Source organism: Porites lutea, chromosome 1 (genome assembly GCF_958299795.1).
Source record: "Porites lutea chromosome 1, jaPorLute2.1, whole genome shotgun sequence".
Classification (NCBI taxonomy): domain Eukaryota; kingdom Metazoa; phylum Cnidaria; class Anthozoa; order Scleractinia; family Poritidae; genus Porites; species Porites lutea.
In genome coordinates, this window is record NC_133201.1 from 3,089,813 (window position 1) to 3,107,700 (window position 17,888).

The 17,888-nt window shown below is 40.8% G+C and overlaps 3 protein-coding genes across 4 annotated transcripts in view; 1 reads left to right on the forward strand and 2 right to left on the reverse strand.

Moving 5' to 3' along the window:
- Window positions 1–7,727: 7,727 nt before the first annotated feature.
- Window positions 7,728–13,981, forward strand: LOC140933815 (L-amino-acid oxidase-like). The gene is made up of 8 exons (XM_073383511.1): window positions 7,728–7,859; window positions 8,097–8,124; window positions 9,104–9,283; window positions 9,763–9,805; window positions 10,337–10,644; window positions 11,658–12,108; window positions 12,690–12,890; window positions 13,611–13,981. Exons 1-8 carry the CDS (start codon window positions 7,728–7,730, stop codon window positions 13,867–13,869), a joined length of 1,602 nt encoding a protein of 533 aa, XP_073239612.1. The 3' UTR covers window positions 13,870–13,981.
- Window positions 13,982–14,773: 792 nt separating this feature from the next.
- LOC140942542 (uncharacterized) overlaps window positions 14,774–17,888 on the reverse strand; it is a 4,540-nt gene continuing 1,425 nt past the window's right edge. Inside the window, exons 1-2 of one of the 2 annotated variants that reach the window (XM_073391468.1) lie at window positions 16,935–17,055; window positions 14,774–16,202 (exon numbers count right to left, since the gene is read on the reverse strand). In XM_073391468.1, the coding sequence (XP_073247569.1) occupies window positions 14,867–16,120 (1,254 nt within the window). In that variant the 5' untranslated portion in view covers window positions 16,121–16,202; window positions 16,935–17,055 and the 3' untranslated portion in view covers window positions 14,774–14,866. Of the gene's footprint in view, window positions 16,203–16,934; window positions 17,056–17,888 lie in introns of those variants that run through there. The other variant, XM_073391461.1, reaches the window with a different exon arrangement.
- Window positions 16,356–17,888, reverse strand: part of LOC140942558 (uncharacterized) — a 1,931-nt gene continuing 398 nt past the window's right edge. Inside the window, exon 1 of the mRNA XM_073391480.1 lies at window positions 16,356–17,888. This exon is cut by the window's right edge and continues 398 nt beyond it. Coding sequence (XP_073247581.1) covers window positions 16,833–17,888 — 1,056 coding nt within the window. The 3' untranslated portion in view covers window positions 16,356–16,832.

Below are 17,888 nucleotides of genomic sequence, written 5' to 3' on the forward strand. Positions count from 1 at the left end.
CTATGTCGAAGAGAGGGTGCTACTCGTAGGCTAATGGACCCAGGCTAGTGTCTGGTTAAATTTATAGCTGAAAGCTAAGAAGCCTGGCCACAGCTGTACCTGGGTTCTCGGACGTCCCGTTAACCTAGCCTAGGGTACAGTCACCCCATCCCCTCAAACAAACGTAGAGATCAGAGAATTCGTCAAGCGGTCGCTTTTAAGAGGTTAAAAACAATGCAAAATCATTAACGGTCAGGCCCAAAAAGTGGTCGCGGTTGCTTAAAGGAGGTGGCCGTTTACTAGAAGTTCCAACTGTAAGGCTTTGACTGGGAAAATGTTTGGTGTTTTGGATTGGTGGTCGTCTATGGAAGGTGGAGTTGGACTGGGTTGTATTTCTATACGCCGTCGCACAACCCTAAACAATCCCCATATAGGTAATGAAGCTACGGACCGGACAGCCATGAGACTGACAGATGACCAGCGGAGGTGGGGAGGGGGTGGGGGGTGGGAAGAAGTGCGAAAGGAGAGAGGGGAAGAGAGAGAGAGATAGAGAGGCGGAGGTGAACAAGAAATAAATATGGGAGACGGTGAAAGAAAGACGCGACCACGCTGAAAAATTAGACCAGAATCATATCAGGGCCTTTCCAAACGTAAGTGTCCGTCTAACAGAAGGCGTTTTGTGTACATCATATTATAAGGGACCGCCTGTTGTTAACCTAGTGCAGGAACATGTCACTTCTTGCTGGTCTTCACTTATTCGAACAATTAAAGGCAGAACTCAACTGAAGACAAAGATTATGAGTGCCAGCACCAATAGTGATTTCCGCAGGTCGCTATAATCATGTGCCAAGCGTTTCCTTGACGAGAGACCCTACGTTTGTCAGAACGCTTTATAGTGAACCAAAAATTACCATCCAATCCGTCCAAGTGTAACAAAGATGGATAATAGGACTAAAGAAATTTTCACAACAAAGGATTTTCAATAGAAACCTTCTGAACCTTGAGGGAGTCAATAAAATGCAAACATGCGCACGTTTAATGGGCCTTGTTTAAAAAGGTCACAATACTCTTCGTTTTACCTTTCAGTATTTTGCACATGCATTTTTGCTTGGTAACTACAATCGCCCTGGGAGAAACTATAAACAATGCTCATGGCATGAAAAAGTTTGGAGCGAAAACGGAGAATATTGAGGCATTTTTGAACTGATAAGGACTGATGAAGTCCTAACAAGTCCCCATATATCATATTTAAATATCACTGGATTTACCACATTTTGATTGGCTCATTAATGGTGGGTTTTTAGCTTATGACCCGCCCTGCTTTGACCAAATATCAATGGTAAATGGACTCGTCGTAGAGTATATAGGTTGTAGTTAATTTTTTTATCTCAGATAGTTTTTGTTTTAATTTTTCTTTTGTTTTTGGGTATGGCAGTGTATGCTAATGAAGTTGAAACAAAAGAAAAATAAAAATTACCTGAGTTAAAAAGTTGACAGTAACATATATACATTATGTATCTGTAAAAAGCTAATTGCTAAAAGGTTCTGTTTGAAGTTGGGGTCACTTCGTGCCTCGACCAGTGTGCTGCAATTCATCTTCCTCCACTGAACTTCATCCGATAAGCTATCGCTTTTTCATACGCTGGATACAAAGACCAAATAATGAAGAAGGCAATCTTCTTGCTGTGTTTTGAAATTGCTGTGGCCGTTTCAGTGGCGAAACAACAAGTGAGTTCTTAACTGCTACAGCAGTGTTACTTCTCAAGCAGTATTCTCTTAAAAATGTAATTTATTTGTGAACCTTATTACATCCATGTGCAAGTCTTAACTTAGCTTAACTTAACTTTAACTCTATTCATCGTTCATATAGGTACAAAAGATCAGTAAAGCCAAAACCGGGGGCTACGGCCTGTGGTCAGAATGACAGAATTTTTTATGTAGAAATGATGACTGTAGGCTATAAAAAAGTACGAAAACTAAAACAAGATACAAAACTAAGAGAACTAAGATTAAGTAAGCTTACAAGTAAGAGATACAAAACTAGTGACAAATAAACTAACAATAAACCTATGAAAATCCTGCGCTAATTCAATTCAGGCTTAAAAAGTAAAGTTTTGTCTTGAAACATAGACCACCTCTGGGAATTAGGTTTTCCAGACTTCCGCAAGTCCGACTTAACTAAACCACAGTAAAAGGGCAACAAAGGCAACTTGTTTGCAATATTGCTGCAAATTAACGAGTTGAATGGCGATGTTGTGCGTTTTACCATCCATGTTCGAACCTGTCTTGGAACAAATAAGGTTTCAATAACCGTTTTTGATATTTTTACAATAGCTCAAGGGTGAATAAAACGGTTTTTCAGTGACTGAAAGTGAATGGCATTATAAAAGAACAAAAATGTGAAATACATAAATGAATGCTTTGATATCGATAGGTCTTGATATTGTTTAAAGGCGTTTAAAGGAAGGCGTTTTAATTTGTATACATCATATTATCAGGGACCGTCTGTTGTTAACCGGGATATCTCTGTCAATTAATCTTTACATCGCAAGTGGATCAGTACAGGAACATGTCACTTCACTCATTCAGTTAAAGGCAGAACTCAAAAAGCTTACAATAACGTCCTGAACTGACCCCTGATCATGAGTGCCTGCACAGAGAGTGATATCCGTAGGTAGTGCTGTACATTTCCTGATAACTCTTGGAGTTCCCTTCGGGGCGTTTCCTTGACGAGGGTCCTTACCTTTGTAAGAACGCTTTTAAATAGACTAGTGAGCGAAAAACCTACTATCCAAGAGTATCCAAGGAGGATAATAGGACTAAAGAAATTTTCAAGACAAAAGGATTTTCAATAGAAGCTTGAAAGGGTCAATAAAAATGCAAACATGCACACGTTTAATGGGCCTAGTCAAAAATAAGGCCACAACACTCTTTGTTTTCCTTCCAATATTTTGAATACATGCGTTGTTTCTTGGTACCTGCAATCGTCCCAGGAGAAACTATAAACAATGGTCAAACAAAAGTTTGGAGGGAAACATAGAGTATTATAATAAGCTATTTTTGAATAAGGGCTGTTACAAGTCCTAGCAAGTCCCCATATTATTGGATTTACTACATTTTGATTGGCTCACCGATTGAGGGTTGCCAACTCATGACCCCGCTGTAACCAAATATGGCCTGAATGAACTCGTCTTAGAGTTTTATAATTACATATCGGTAAGTAGCTAATTGCAAAAACGCTGTGTTTTAATTTGAAATTGGGGTCATTTCGTGTACCTCGACCAGTGTGCTGCAATTTATCATCGCTGTTTTTTTCGCCACATGGCGAAAAAAACCGCGAGGTCTCTACTACTACAGCAGTGATGAAGTTATGAACATATGAAAATCGTATATGTGAACTGCGGCGTGAAGAATTATATGAAGGAAGATCATCGCAGTTATATACGCAACTTTTGCGGTTGCGGAAAAAAAACCTGAAAAAAAATTCATAACTTCGACATCATCATCCTTTCACGGGTTTATAACGAACCAATTCAATGACCTTCTCCCAGTTGGCTTGCTACAACCCCGGACAAAACCGGTTGAGACAAATCGCGAAAATGCCTATTTTTTCCTGTCATCCCGGCAAAAACTGAAACCTCCGCCAAATGAATGCCCGATTTCCCCCCCTCCCCTTATCCAAAGTTGTTTAGGATAGCATGGCAATTATACACGTTGGTTTTTAGACCAAGGCAACTTTGAATAGGGGGTGGGGAGGGGGTCTACTTTTTGTGTTTGGGGGAGACGGGAGTAGGGCCCAAAAGTTAGAAAATAGATGGAATTGTCTCAACAGTTTTGTCCGGGGTTGTAGCTTAATTGGTAGAGCGCTGTACCGGTATCGCAGAGGTCAAGGGTTCGAATCCCGTAAAGCCTGAATTAATTTTTTTCAGGCATTCTTTTCCCAACTGCAAAAGTTGCGAATATAACTGCGATGATATTTTCCCTTCATATACAGTAATCAAGTTACTTCTCAAGCAGTGTTCTTTAATGTAATTTAAGAAGCCAGGTTCTCAGAAAATTTATTAATTCTTCTTGAAATTCAATTTGTTTGGAATAACGGAGGCCAGAAACGTTCACTAATTATTGATGTCAGGTGCCCAGTATCCGGCCAGTTTTTTCTTTGCTGTACAGAATCGATGAATTAGCTGCGTATATTATACGGATAGGATTTATTTCATACCTATAACTATAGTTAAAGCTTATAGGATATATGATATAATCGTATAATGCAATTCTACTCAACTCCTTATGGAAATTTTCTAGACTCATTCAGTGGCGAGTTGATTTTCGCGTGGCTGCATTTTCTATACAGAATGTTGCCCAGTATCCAGCCACTTCAGTTTAACATTGCAATAACTTTCCTTTCTTGTTCGCAAGAGTTCTGAAATTTGGCCCACAGACAATCCTTTCTTCATTCCCGTCATCCCCTTCGTCAAAGAGTCCGTTCTAGTCTTCCACGCCAGATACTAATAATGAGAGACGACTGGGGACGAGTCAGGCTCCGTCATATACCTCGTGGGAAGAAATCTCGCTCGGGCTACTGATTTTGCCGGAGAAAGTTACGAGAAAATATCTCGAATCTCCTGAGAAAGAGAATCACTCGCACTAGGACATGCCAGTGATCTACTATCACTGCAACCTAGTCAAATACTATCATACCCGTTCAGCCCCCAAAAGGGTTTTTGACCTTGTAGAAAGCACAACAGAACGCGGGTGAAAGAGACACCTACGCCATTGGTCACTTTTTTGCAGCCAATGGCAAGTTAGTATTTTCGATCCTAGCTACTACTATTCTGACACCCTGTTTCGCTCTCTGCACCTAAGATTTAACCAAAGTAGCAACTGACTATCTCAAGAAAAACTAAATGGACTGCATCAGCGCTTAGAGAATGATCTTGACTGACACACAGCATAATTCTCCATACTTGATGTAGCTTTAGTTTTAAGCTACATTGTACAACTCCAATCTACAGATCTCCGGCACTATCGTGAAAATTCAACATCCTGCAAACAATACTTAAGAGCTGGGCCCAGCGCCACGCTGACATAGCAAGAAAAAAACACATTCACGGAAAAAGAAACTTAATTACATGCATGCATGTAGTTACTCAGATCCAGGCATTTCGGAGGAAACCAAAGGAACTAAAATCTTTATTTAGCCATAAGAAACAGAGGTCAAAGAAAATTAAAACACTTTATAACTGCATCTGAGATCAAATCTTATCAGGAACACCTACAGAAGCATAAACCACAGGAAATGATCACTCAGTATGCATGTAACAAACCAGCTTCGTGACCTGTTAATGTAAGCCTAGTGCGGCAAAAACAAGATTTACTCAGTCAAAGTTTAGAATGCACTGTGTAGTGTTAGTAACCGGCTTCGCGCGAGAGAGAAAAAAAGAAGTCGTGTTTAGCCTGTCAACGCTTATTTCCTACTATCCAAGTGTAACCAAGGAGGATAATAGGACTAAAGACGATGTAAAGAAATTTTTACGACAAAGGATTATCAATAGATCTTTTTCACATGACGTCACGGCGGCCAAATTTGTGTACAAAACAATGAATGGGCGGCCATGTGTGTGTACAAAAAAATATCCTGTGGGCTTTGAACTCTGACATGTTAAAACTTTCTTTTATTCCAAGCAATTTGCAAAGCTGCTGACCCCGTGACTGAAAAAATCTATAGCAGCCTTGAGGGAGTCAATAAAAAATCAAACACGCACACGTTTAATGGGCCTTATTTAAAGAAAAAAAAAACCACAACACTCCTTGCTTTCCCTCCAATATTTTGAGTTTGCATTGTTTCTTGGTGCCTAAAATCGTCCCGAAGAAAATTGTACAATCGAAGAAATTGCACAATGGTCATGCAAACTTTTGGCGGTAAAACGGTATTTTTGAATAGGGGCTGTTTCATAGATCGTTTGCAGTCACGTGGTCCAGCAGCTGCTTTGCAAATTGTTTGGAAGAAAAGAAAGTTTTGACATGTGAAAAGAGTTTAACTCCCAGAGGATCTTTTTTTTTGTACACAAACATGACCGCCGATTCATTGTTTTGTACACAAATACGGCAGCCGTGACGTCACGTGAAAACGAACTATAGAAGTCCTAACAACTGCCCATATTAGTGGAAATACTACGTTTTGATTGGCTCACCGATGGAGGGTTGTCAACTCATGACCGCTGTTGTAACCAAATATGGTAAATGAACTCGTCGTAGAGTTTTATATATCGTATATCAGTAAACAGCTTATTGCAAAAAGGTTGTGTTTTAATTTGAAATCAGTGGGGTCACTTCGTGCCTCGACCAAAGTGCTGCAATTCAACATCGCTGAACTTCATCCAACAATCTATCGCCATTTTCATACGCTGTATATGGGACCAAATAATGAACAGGGCAATCTTCTTGTTGTGTTTTGAAATTGCTGCTGGCGTTTTAGTGGCGAAAAAAACAGTGAGTTCTTGACTGCTATAATAGTGTTACTTCTCAAGCATTGTTCTCTGATGTTAATGTTAATGTTGTCCACCTCTGGGAATAGGTTTTTCAGACTCCCGCAAATTCGATTTAAACCACAGTAAGGGCCTGTTTACATGGAGTGGGGGACCCCGGTCTAGTGGGGTTGGTTTCTTTTGTTTTCACGCTCTTGGGGATACAAAACAAAAGAAACTTACCCCACTAGACCGGGGTCCCCCACTCCATGTAAACAGGCCCTTTGATTGGCAGCAATCTTGCGATTTTTACCATCCACGTTCAAAGAACCTTTAAACAAATGAGGTTGTAACAACCGTTTTTGATATTTTTGCATATGATTGGCATAAGATTATAAAAGAACAAAAATGCGAGATGCATACACGGATGCTTTGATAGGCCTGGATAATGGTGAAAGATACAATTCGTAAAATATATAATTAATACAATCAAGAAAACACAATCGTTTCCTTGTGTCTCTATATCTTCTATACTCCACTCTGAATTATTCTCTGCCTTCATGCATAACTAATCGTAAATTTTAACATTCATCCCGCAACTGTTTATAGTTTAAGCTCTCCCTGGACACGTATCAAGTAAATAAGCTACTAAATTTAATCCTTTCTGTGGTTTGTTGGTAGTTTTACTCCTAGCTGGATTACCTCTCTGTAATTTGCTATTAAATGTCGCTGCCACAAAAAAAAACCTTTATTAAATAATACTATAACTAGCTGTATAACACCACCATACCAGAAAATCCAATGAGCTTTTGTACTGTGCCAAAACAGCAAAAACTCTTCGTTTAACTTTCCTTGTACATGCATATGTTTCGTTCTACAACAAAAGCTTTGAGAAGATTTAATAAAACAACAGTGTTGACAGCAAACTTTGTCTTAAACGTCTTTGGGAGCAATTTCTTTATATTTCACTAAATTTGAAATATTTCGCGCCGTTGACCGTTCGTGCCAACAACTGGTTTGTGGAAAAAACAGGCTTAGACTGCGTTTTAAGATTCACAAAGGAGCAAAGCTCTTCAAAGATTCCGGATTCCAAATACTGGACTTTAGATTCTTTGTCAGTGGAACTTGGATTCCGGGATTTTAATTGTTAGCGGGATTCCCGATTCGTTGAGTTGAATTATTTATTCCAAAGCCAGGATTCAGATTCCGCTAACAAGCAAAAATGTTCCGGATTCTAGGTTCCACAAGCAAAAATTTCACGGATTCCGGAATCCTGATAACCTTATGAGGCGATTAGAGCCTATCCTCTCTGATTTACCCAGATTCAAAGTCCAAGCTTCTTCCAAGATTAGAAAGGCAGCCTCATTAAAGGGAATCGGATTCCAGAATCCGGGAAATGTTTTGCTTGTGGAACGTGTAATCCTGGGTTTTGGAATCTGGAATACAGGTCAATGAATTCCGGACTCCCACTAACATTTGGAATTCGGAATGCAGGAATCCGGAATCTAGAATCCTGAAGATTGTCTTGAACTCACTTACATGGGGCGAGAAAGGGAATGTTGTCACCTTTTGCATGCTCAGCGAAAGAAATCATAATTGTCTATCTTAGCTTATCTTCTACTGCCAATTAACTGATTTTTGCCTCGATTGCAGACTAATGTCAGGAATGCACGAATCCGTGGTGAGGACTTATGTCTTAAATTTATATTTGGGCAGGTGAACAGAAATCTACTTAGAAGTGTGGCTTACTATTTTTGAGCCCCCTGGCTACTCTAGGCCAAATACGAGAGGTGCACATGCACAAACTTAGGAATCGGGGGAGGTGCTTACTGTGAGATAGAACCCTTAGCGCCTTGATAGACTCGGGAAAATTGTAGGTGATATCAAATATCTAGTTACGTCTGCAGGGTTCTCTAAACTTGCATACGACGGGTCATGTACCTACCAATAGGAAGGAATCTATGTGCTATTCGTGGTGACGTGCCTCGATTTTTCAATATATTTGTTTTAATTTCTTATTTTTGAGTTGGTAGGCTTCAAATGACTGGTCCTACAGGTAATAATGAGCTTTGCGTCCCCTCGACCCTGCTGCACATTTTAAGGGTCCCGGAGAAACAGAACTCTACCTATTTCCCGTAGGGCCCGGGTATCTCCCGGGGGGGGGGGGTTACCATATATGGCCTATATAGGTATGTGCCGCTCCGAAGGGTATGGTTTTTAAGCAGTTTACTGTGGCATAGGGTATATAAGTCAGAGAGTTTGGGTCTAGAAAAGAGTATCATTTTCCAGGAAACTGATGAGTTCTTTGAAGATTTTGTTTAGACTAGGGAAATCAGGAATTACCATTCAAGAATACAAAAAGTGAAATCGGTTTTATTTTGGCTGGACTGTGCTAGTGACCTCCTTATTTTCTTGAAAATAGCTACTCTAGGATAGGGGGGATTTGGGTAGTTTGGTCAAGTATAGTGTAGCAAAATGCAGTTGAGCTAGCTCTGGTATAGGCTAAAGGTTCCAGATTCCAGGCGGCACATCCCCACCCAAAAATTCCTAAAATACCCCCTCTGGGAGCCCAGCTATTAAGTACCTACATCTCTCTTGGTGCCTATAGTCCACTCAGGTTTTTCTTGATCTCTGTTCTATAAAATTACAATGCATTTTAGGTAAAAAGGTGCTGCATTGTGAAGTAGCCATTGTGGGTGGTGGAATTGGAGGACTGTATACAGCAGAATCTCTCCTTAGACACAAGAAAGAAACTAACGTGTGCGTGTTTGAAAGGAACGCGCGTCTTGGTGGACGATTCTACGATTACGTGTTTCCTCAGGTGCCGGATGAAACTGTGGGTAGGTGTATATGGCTAGTATTTGGGCCTTTACTTAGAAAAGCAATGTTTGCTATCTCGAACCCAGGGCGCTTCGTGGTATTTTCGGCTGGAGTCGCGGCGTGAGGTCATGGGAAGCGCAAAAACTTTGAGCCTTCCCAAGTGTTCGCGTTTTGCAAGTTCTCCATGATTCTTCTCGCTGCATACTATCCCATGCCCGACAAACTACATGGCAGACAGACAGGCAACCACGCCAGACCTTGATCTACAGTAATACTATTAATACATAATACAAACAGCATGCAATGACATATAAAATTCCAACAGGTTTACTGACTTTTCAAGACAGCTGTTAAAAATGGACTATTACGAACTTTTCATGACTGTCTAGAGTAGGGAAGCGTATATCGTCACGTATGGATTGAAGGAACTAGGTCCATAACAGGAAAAAGTTAAGATACGTAAACATGCCGTTGCCAAATCTCTGTTTCTTTTTTTTAGGCCTGGGCGCCTGGAGGATTGATCTGGCAAATTACAACCTTCGGTAAGACTCTCCAATCAAGCATTGTATTATTATCAAGAAATCTTATGACTTCTATCCCTGGGAACTGTCCCAGGGATGACAGGGCTTCCTTGGGGGCCCGTGCATCCCTGTGTTCCCCAATTATCTTGTCCCTTCTCAACTCAGACCCCCCCCCCCCCCCCCCCCAAACACATCCCTAAAAAAGCTCAGGTGGGACACTAAAGATACTCCAGGATTCGCTCAAGATACAAACATCTATAAAGTGAAAAAGTCAAAGAAGAATCCTGAATTTTGGGTGTTTATCACGGTTTTAGTAGTTCGGCTCCTAACTCCTGGTAACGGCCCATACGAAGTTTTTCAACTCGGTAGCATCTCTCAAATTATGTGATAGCTGACGACTGAGTCATATGAATAAGGGATTACAGGTGACCAAAAGGTACGATGTCATGACATTCATTCCAGCTCAAGTTGTTGAGCTTGCAGTGCAAATTCCGCTAATATTGGAGCGGAATATCTGAACTATGTTTATATATTTTTTTTACTGCTATGCAGGAATATTCTTGAAAGGTTGTCCATTCCGTACGAGGAGTGGAATTTTTACGAAAACTCGCGTACTGAGACCAGAGGACAGTCATCTCGCGAGGACCACGAAATCAAAAAACAGTCCTTTCCAACTCTACTAAAAGGCAAGTTTCAGAATATGACCTGGAGTGAAATGCATCAATATCTTTTCAACGAAGAGCATGTGAGAGAAGCGGATAGATTTGCCACTTTCCAGACCTACCAACAGAATATTCTCACGCCAGAGGGATCGGAATTTTACTTTGATGTCTTTGGTTATGAAGGCGACTTAAGAGGAGGCGAGTATTAACCCTCGGACGTACATGGGGGAGGCAGGGGTGGGTGGGGGGTGGGGGTGATGTGATGGTCAGGGATATGACGTAATAGGTAGCAGGTGGTCAGGCCATTTTTGAGTGAAGTTTTTTCAACTTCTTTCAGGAATAAAAGAAAAACTTGTGGATAAAATGATGCAAAGTTATTTTGCATGCTAAGTGCAAAAAAGTATTAGTTCTCACTGTTTTTACCTGATTTCTAATTCTTGATAAAATCCAAGATAGCGGCCAAGATGGCGACCATGTTTGGTGACGTCACAGACCTCCAGCAGCACCACCATCCATAAAAGATACCTCATCCTGTAAAAAAAATTAAAAAGGCTTTTCACTGAAGACAAAATCGTTTCGAAATATTGCAACATAAAAAAACTCTGTCAAAGTTCCATCAATCCCCCCTTGTGCCACGGTAGGAGTATGACTTTGCGTGTACGTCCGAGGGTTAAGATCAGTTTGTTACTTTACTGTATCTTACTCTTTTCTTGTCAATTTCTTGACTGGTTTTAATTAACATCATCATATGACGATTGTAATGCTTTTTTAGATTTTTTTTTTGTACTGCAGAAAACGTTTTTCCAAGTTGGGCTATTTTAACCATGGAATCTTGATTTCGGAAATATCTTTGTAAAAATTATGATTTTTTATACGCTTTGAAAATTAATACACTCAAACAATTTGTCCATTACAGGTGGAAAGGAGGTTAGAGTTGATACATCCCTTCCTGATTTAATACGTAAATTATGTTGTGCTAGTTTTTATTAATAAGTATAATTTCTATAAGAAACGAAAGAGGTTTGTATCAAAACAAGGTCAACCTCAGCCTCACGTTCACTCAAAGTCTTGGATACTAAGCCCACAACTGTAAAATGGTCTATTCATCTCACCATATAGCTCGATCTAAGATTGAAAGCGTTGAATGGATTGTAAGACTTAATTTTAGATGGGATCGGAGTCATAACGTCTTCTGAAATGCAATTCAACAGGTGCTACAGGTGTAGTAGAGTACTACAAGCTCTTAGACGAGGATTTTACAGGGAACGAAATCCGCCCCGTAAAAGGAATGTCTGCCATCACAAATGCTCTCGAGAAATCTGCCAAAGAACTTGGAGCAAAGATCTATACTGGAAGTGAAATCTCATCGATAAACCAAAGAAAAAACATTTTTGTACTCAGAACATCAACAGGTAAGATTAAAGCAAAAAAGCTCGTGGTTGCTGCTCCTCCAGGGTCTTTTAAAAAGATTCGTGGCAGCGTGGCACGAATGATTCAACAAGAAGAGGAGTTTAAATCTATCAAGGCCTTCCCGGCATTCAAAGCGGCGGCAGTTTACGAAAGGGCGTGGTGGGAAGACATTAAGGACGAAGCAACGCAATTGTATCCCATGGAGAGATTCCTGTCTAACAGTGATTGCCTTGGATGGACCCTTCCTCACAGGTGAATAGCACACTCTGTGATTAGTCAAGTTCGGCTTGATGTCAATGAGAACTCTCGAAAACTAACAGCACGGAAGAAAGGCGTACTGACAAATCTACAGTGCTAAAAATCAAAACCAAAATTCCACTACACAATGTTTAGAGCCGTGAGCCGTGTAGCACGGCAGCGCTTGTCGAACTTAATTGCTCGCCGAACTTAATTCAAAAGTTTGACTCAGACGCCGTGCTTCTGCCGTGCTTTTGTCGAACTTAATCACTGGCCTGAATTTAGTTCGGCACGGCAGAAGCACGACGTCTGAACTGGGCCTAACACTTGAAGTTTTTATACAACTTCTTTTATTATCTGTCTCGTCAACCTCTTCGATCGCGATTTTATTATCTTCGTTAATCTTCTATAGACTGATGAGTATATTTCGCCTAAAAGAAGGCAAGAACCAATCACGTGACCTTAGTCACATTTGTCCAAATTCCCCACATACTGAAGATCAATATCAGAGTTTGCCGCTACGATCAGCATTTATCAACTATCTATCATTCGCTCTCTTATCACAGAAAGTGACTTTTCTCTTTCGTTTTCTTTAGTGCGCGCGGTAAAAATGGCGAAGCGGTGCTGCACCTTGCGTATAAAGACGGCGAGTGTGGCGAAAAATGGGGAAGCATTCTAAACTCAGTTTCCAAGTCACTGGTTGACCAGGAAGTTCATCGTGCTATTGAGTATAAGTTTAACATGACAGTTCCTAAGCCCTTGGAAACAGTCTACAAGTACTGGAACGAGGGAGCCTGGTAAGAAGCATACTGATTTTGTCTTTTTACAGTGATTCTTCTCGCATCCATCGCTCGAAAGTTTTGGTTTCTAGCTCTGTCTCTCGCATGCTGTTTTGAGATAAACTTTGCTCGAAACAAAATTATGTTTACCTTCTCAAAAACAAAAAAATAAAACAATTTAACAATAAAATTTTCCAGTTGGGTTTTGAACTTGCCTGCGAATACAGCCGTCAGCGCGAGGAACGTTTCGCTGGAGAGACGTCTGTGCTTCACTGACAGAAATTCCATATATTGATCTTAATCCAACGACTATCAGATTTATTGCGCAGTCATTGCTTGGCATGATCAGTATGGAATTTCGGTGTTTGTGGCGCAGACGTCCGATCCGCGAAGCGTACCCAACGGTGAGGGACTAGGAGATACGGCTGTATTCGCAGGCTAGACTGGCATTCACAGATGGAGTCCATGGGCCTTATTCACACGGCGGCCATATTGTTCCGAGAGACTGAAAAAAGCTTTGTTTTACCACCCTCGACCTCGCAGTGAAAACGTGGAAGCGCGAGGCTAGACAGGTAAAACAAAGCTACTTTAGTCTCTCGGGACAAAATGGCCGCCGTGTGACAAAGACCCATTGCTAAGTGGACATTGGAAAACTGTTGTCTGGTCGGTAAATGTACACTACTGCCATGTCTGCTACCGTTTACATTTGCTATATTTGCTATTTTTCATTTTGCGCAGGTACCTACAGAGGCCCGGGTGTAACGTGTCGATGAGAAGAGTTGAGAATTGGGCAAAGAAGCCATTTCCAAGGAAACAGATTTACATTGTAGGCAGTGCATACAACCCGTACCGAGCGTACTCCGAGGGAGCCTTGGTTTCCGCTAATAACGCACTGTTGGAGGGTTGGGGTATACCTATTCCGAGTCCCGGAATAAACACTCGCATTGTTGAACCTTTACATAAAGCCGGCGGAACAAATCTGAGAATGATTCGTTAGAAATTGGGAAGTATTATTATTTCATGGGAAAGTGTTGTAAAGTTTGTTTTAAGGGTCGTAAGTTTCCTCATTCACGCAAGAAAAATGATTGCAGGCGACCAGAGGAAACCGCAATCCAAATCTGAGCCTTTTTACAGGATTACGCATCACGGAGGGTTTTACTTGTAGTCAACATTCGTTTGGCCGTTCACCAAGAATGACTGGAATACATAGCACACAAAGCGCAGCGTTAGAGCAAGAGCATTTTCACCTGAAAAGCGATCGATCTCACCCACACTCCCCTGGTATTAGGTCGTTTCGCCCGATAGCAGTTCGCTCAGACTAACTCGATTTCCCCGAAGCGTATTTGTCGTTCTTTAAGCCTAAAAAAGGGAATAAGCATGAATAGACACACAGTGACTGCACATGTGGAATCCAAGGTTAACTACAACAACATCTCGAAAGGTATGTCTATCAAATTGTAGAGTGATGTACATGAACAGGCGAATCGACTTACGTCCTGGCGAACGCCGTCGGGCGAATTGACTTTCGGGCGAGACGACCGCAATTTCACTCCCTAACCTTTGGTTATTACTAGTATATTACAGGTAAAAAGGCTAAGAGAGGACTGAGATGTAAGGAAATATTTCTTTTGAGGGGGAAGGGAAGGGGGGTACGCTTAGTTTAGGCCTCAGATTATTCAGTTAAAGGAAAGGAAACTTTGACGTTTCAATCGGTTTTTGGTGAAAGAAGATTTGTCAAATAAAGACAATCAATACATCAGTTTATTGCCTGAATTGTCAGTAGTTCCCGTTTTTTGGGCATCATGAATTTAAAAGCAACAAATCCTTTCCACTGTGAAAATAATCGTAATTTAGTCAATATTTCTTGTCTTGAATAATAATATTATTCTCGTTTTCGACCGACCGATCCCTTTTTTGAGAGAGGGCGATGAGAAACGAGACACTTCATGGGCGTGGCCGTACAGCCTCATAAACATCTTCCTCGGTGTCGCTAATTATATAACTCCCCAGTATGTTTCTTGGAATTCCCCTTCTTCTCTTTCCTCTGTAACAGATGTTGTGAACAAGTCCTCTGTAAGGTAAGCCAGCAAATTTTCTTTCATGTCTCGAAGCTTTAAAAGGACTGTGGAAAGATCGGCATCTTCGCAGTGGCGGAACATGTTATTTTCTGGGATAAAAAAGTTGGGCAAGTTTTTGCTCTTTACACAGTAAATCATTTGATCCAGAAGTTTCTCCAAGAAGACACCTCGGCTCAGAGATTCTCTTTTACTACGAGGCAAGGACTCTAATACATGGAAAAGGACAGTTTTTAAATGGTAAGAGGCAATAACCTTTGGTTCTTGAAGGTATTTTCTTCTCAGTGCTTTAAGAACCATAAGACACTGCTTTTCCCAAGGCTTTATAGCCGAACTGAGAAGCAACTCCGCTGAGCTAAAGCTAAATCGCCACTCTAAAAGTTTGTTTGAGGTAAACGGGTGTGGCTTGGCAAGTAGGTAACATGGGAGAGTTGAGATTTTTTCTACTATACTTTGGCAAGGCCAGCACCTTTTTCGTTTCAGCCAAGAGTTTTCGACACTCACAGGGATGTCGCATAATATGGCAGGTGCGATGTCTATGATTTGATTTTGCCACGAAATGTCACGCTGGCGGTCTTGGATAATCGATAACGTGTCAAACAGCGCTCCTAAAGCACAATCAGGCCAAGTCGTGGAGTCAGGCCAGATAAGACAATGAATTGGTTCTTTGAAGAAAATTGTCATCACTGGGTAAAGATCAGCGACACTTTTCCGCTTCATGCCAAGTTCGAGACCTGTGGCAAATTTTGTTCCCATCACCATGGTCACTGCATATTCTACTCGTCTTTCAAATACCCTAACAAATTTATGTGAAAGAAACAGTTCGTCGTTATGTACCTCGTAAAACATTGCCATAGGGTCCCTAATTATATCCTGCATAAAGGGTGTGTCCTCCAGCGTAATGCGTGTAGCATCCAGCACTTTCAAATTGACATAGCCGGGATTGGGCCCTTCTATTGAACAACACTGCAAAACTCCATCGTCTCTTTCACTAGCAGTCACGTCCGGTAAAATAAGCATAAAATCCATTTCTTGTGAAATGCCACCATCGCTTGGGCACTCTGCGATGTGTGAACCCTCAAACATGCTCCCTACTGGCAGAACACACCTTCGAAGCTGGCTTATTATCCGTTCTTCTTTAACAGCTTCGAAAATTAATTTGTGTTGGGTCATGTTGAGCAGGACAAAATTGTCATACTTGAATAACGCTTTTTCAAGCCCAAGATGTCGTAGTGTCCTCTGGTTTGCAAAACACCTGCAAAAAGTCGCGATTATTACAAAAATAAAATGAAAGACTGTAAGTTAGAAAACTATCAAGGAAAACTATTTTATAAAAATGCAAAGGAATTAGTAAACTGATTAAAACAGCATGTTTAATCTAAATCTGCTCATTTGAAATTGTAACGAATCATATTCACCTGAGTCTATAAACACACAAGGCCCCCATAATTAGGGTACACTGGTCTACCAGGTGCGCGATACAGTGGCCTATTAAATACTTCATAAATAGTTTCAAGTCTGTTTGATTTTATCTGAAACGAATATCCCCCTTATCCCAGTTATCGCCCCATTGTGGGTGGGACGGGACATACAATGCCTGCTTGGTTATGCATCCGACATTTTTTTTTTTTTCGAAAAACGCGCTATTCAGAACTTATTTGGGCTTTGCCACAGGCAGCCCAGTAATAATTATTACGCATTACGTTTCTTTTCACATATTTTTTATCCGAATCTAGTTGTTGTCCTAGTTGTTGCTCTGGGTGCTAATGGATCAAGAAAGAACAGACGTCTATTTTGAGTGATTACAAATTGACGATAAATATACAAAAATAATGTGAAAAAAATACAGAATAACGTTTCAACTCTCTCGCGTTACAACTTTGCATCAAATGAAAGAGAGAACTTTATTGACAAAATCTTCGTTTAGTCTTTTCGAGCCCTCCAACTGAAAGAGCTCAGACAGATGATCAAGCAAGGCTCTCCTTACTTTCTTCACATCTTGAAGCGCATTACTGATTTCAACTGAATCAAAGCTATCCAGTAGGTTAACACTGGGAATGAAAAAGTGACGTAAGTTCTTCTCATTCAAAAAACAAATTAGATTGTCCAGGAGTCTCACAAGTAATTCGCCTCTTCCCAAACCTTGTCTCTGACTTAGAGGGATTGATTGTAAATACCAGAAAAGGACTGTCTTGATGACAAACGATGATAAAATTTGAAAGTTCAGTGAATGCTTTTCAATTAGAGCTTTTAAAATCACCACACACTGCCTCTCCTTTGGTCCTGTTTCTGAGAATAACAAATACTCTGATGTGCCGAAGGTAATCTGCAATTCCATTACCTCCTTGTTTGTCAGATGGTCATGTTCATTTCTGAAATTGTTCCACAAAGGAAGAAGATAACAGCAAGACTGTGCTATTTCTTGTACAATGGCTTCACTAGGCCAAAATCTATCTCTTTCAAGCCACATGATTTTTGCATCTTCAGGCCATTCACATTGAAAGGCTGGATACACATTAAACGTTCTAGCTGGCCAAAACTGGCTGCTCCAGTTAGTAAGGTTGACCCACATCATTTGAGCATTTGTCATTGCATCCCCTGCCCATGTGTCTGGATCTAGAGGCAACATATCTAATCTTTCATTGATGGCCTTAAAAAATGAGACACGCAATGATGGACAGGGGCCTGTGCAATTTTCTTTGCTGTCCCTTGCTATCATTTCCATCCCACCTGGTTTCTGTGCAAGGACCTTACCCAAGGAATTCTTGATTTTTCCTTCAATGGTTTCCATGAAAGTTTTTTTTAGATAAAATAGATCACTACCTTCATGCAGAAAATGACGGCAACCCCTTAAGTTTGACACTGCGCTATCACTGGCACCGAGAATGTAATCTGAAAATACGATGGATGGGTCAGACAGTTTCAGGATTACTTGATGTGG

Bases quoted from the DNA above. Each gene is read 5' to 3' on its own strand.
- LOC140933815 (XM_073383511.1), top strand. From the start codon at position 7,728: ATGAGGCGATTAGAGCCTATCCTCTCTGATTTACCCAGATTCAAAGTC. The intron at 9,806-10,336 runs GTAAGACTCTCC...ACTGCTATGCAG, and splicing joins CTGGCAAATTACAACCTTCG to GAATATTCTTGAAAGGTTGT. The intron at 10,645-11,657 runs GCGAGTATTAAC...GCAATTCAACAG, and splicing joins TGAAGGCGACTTAAGAGGAG to GTGCTACAGGTGTAGTAGAG.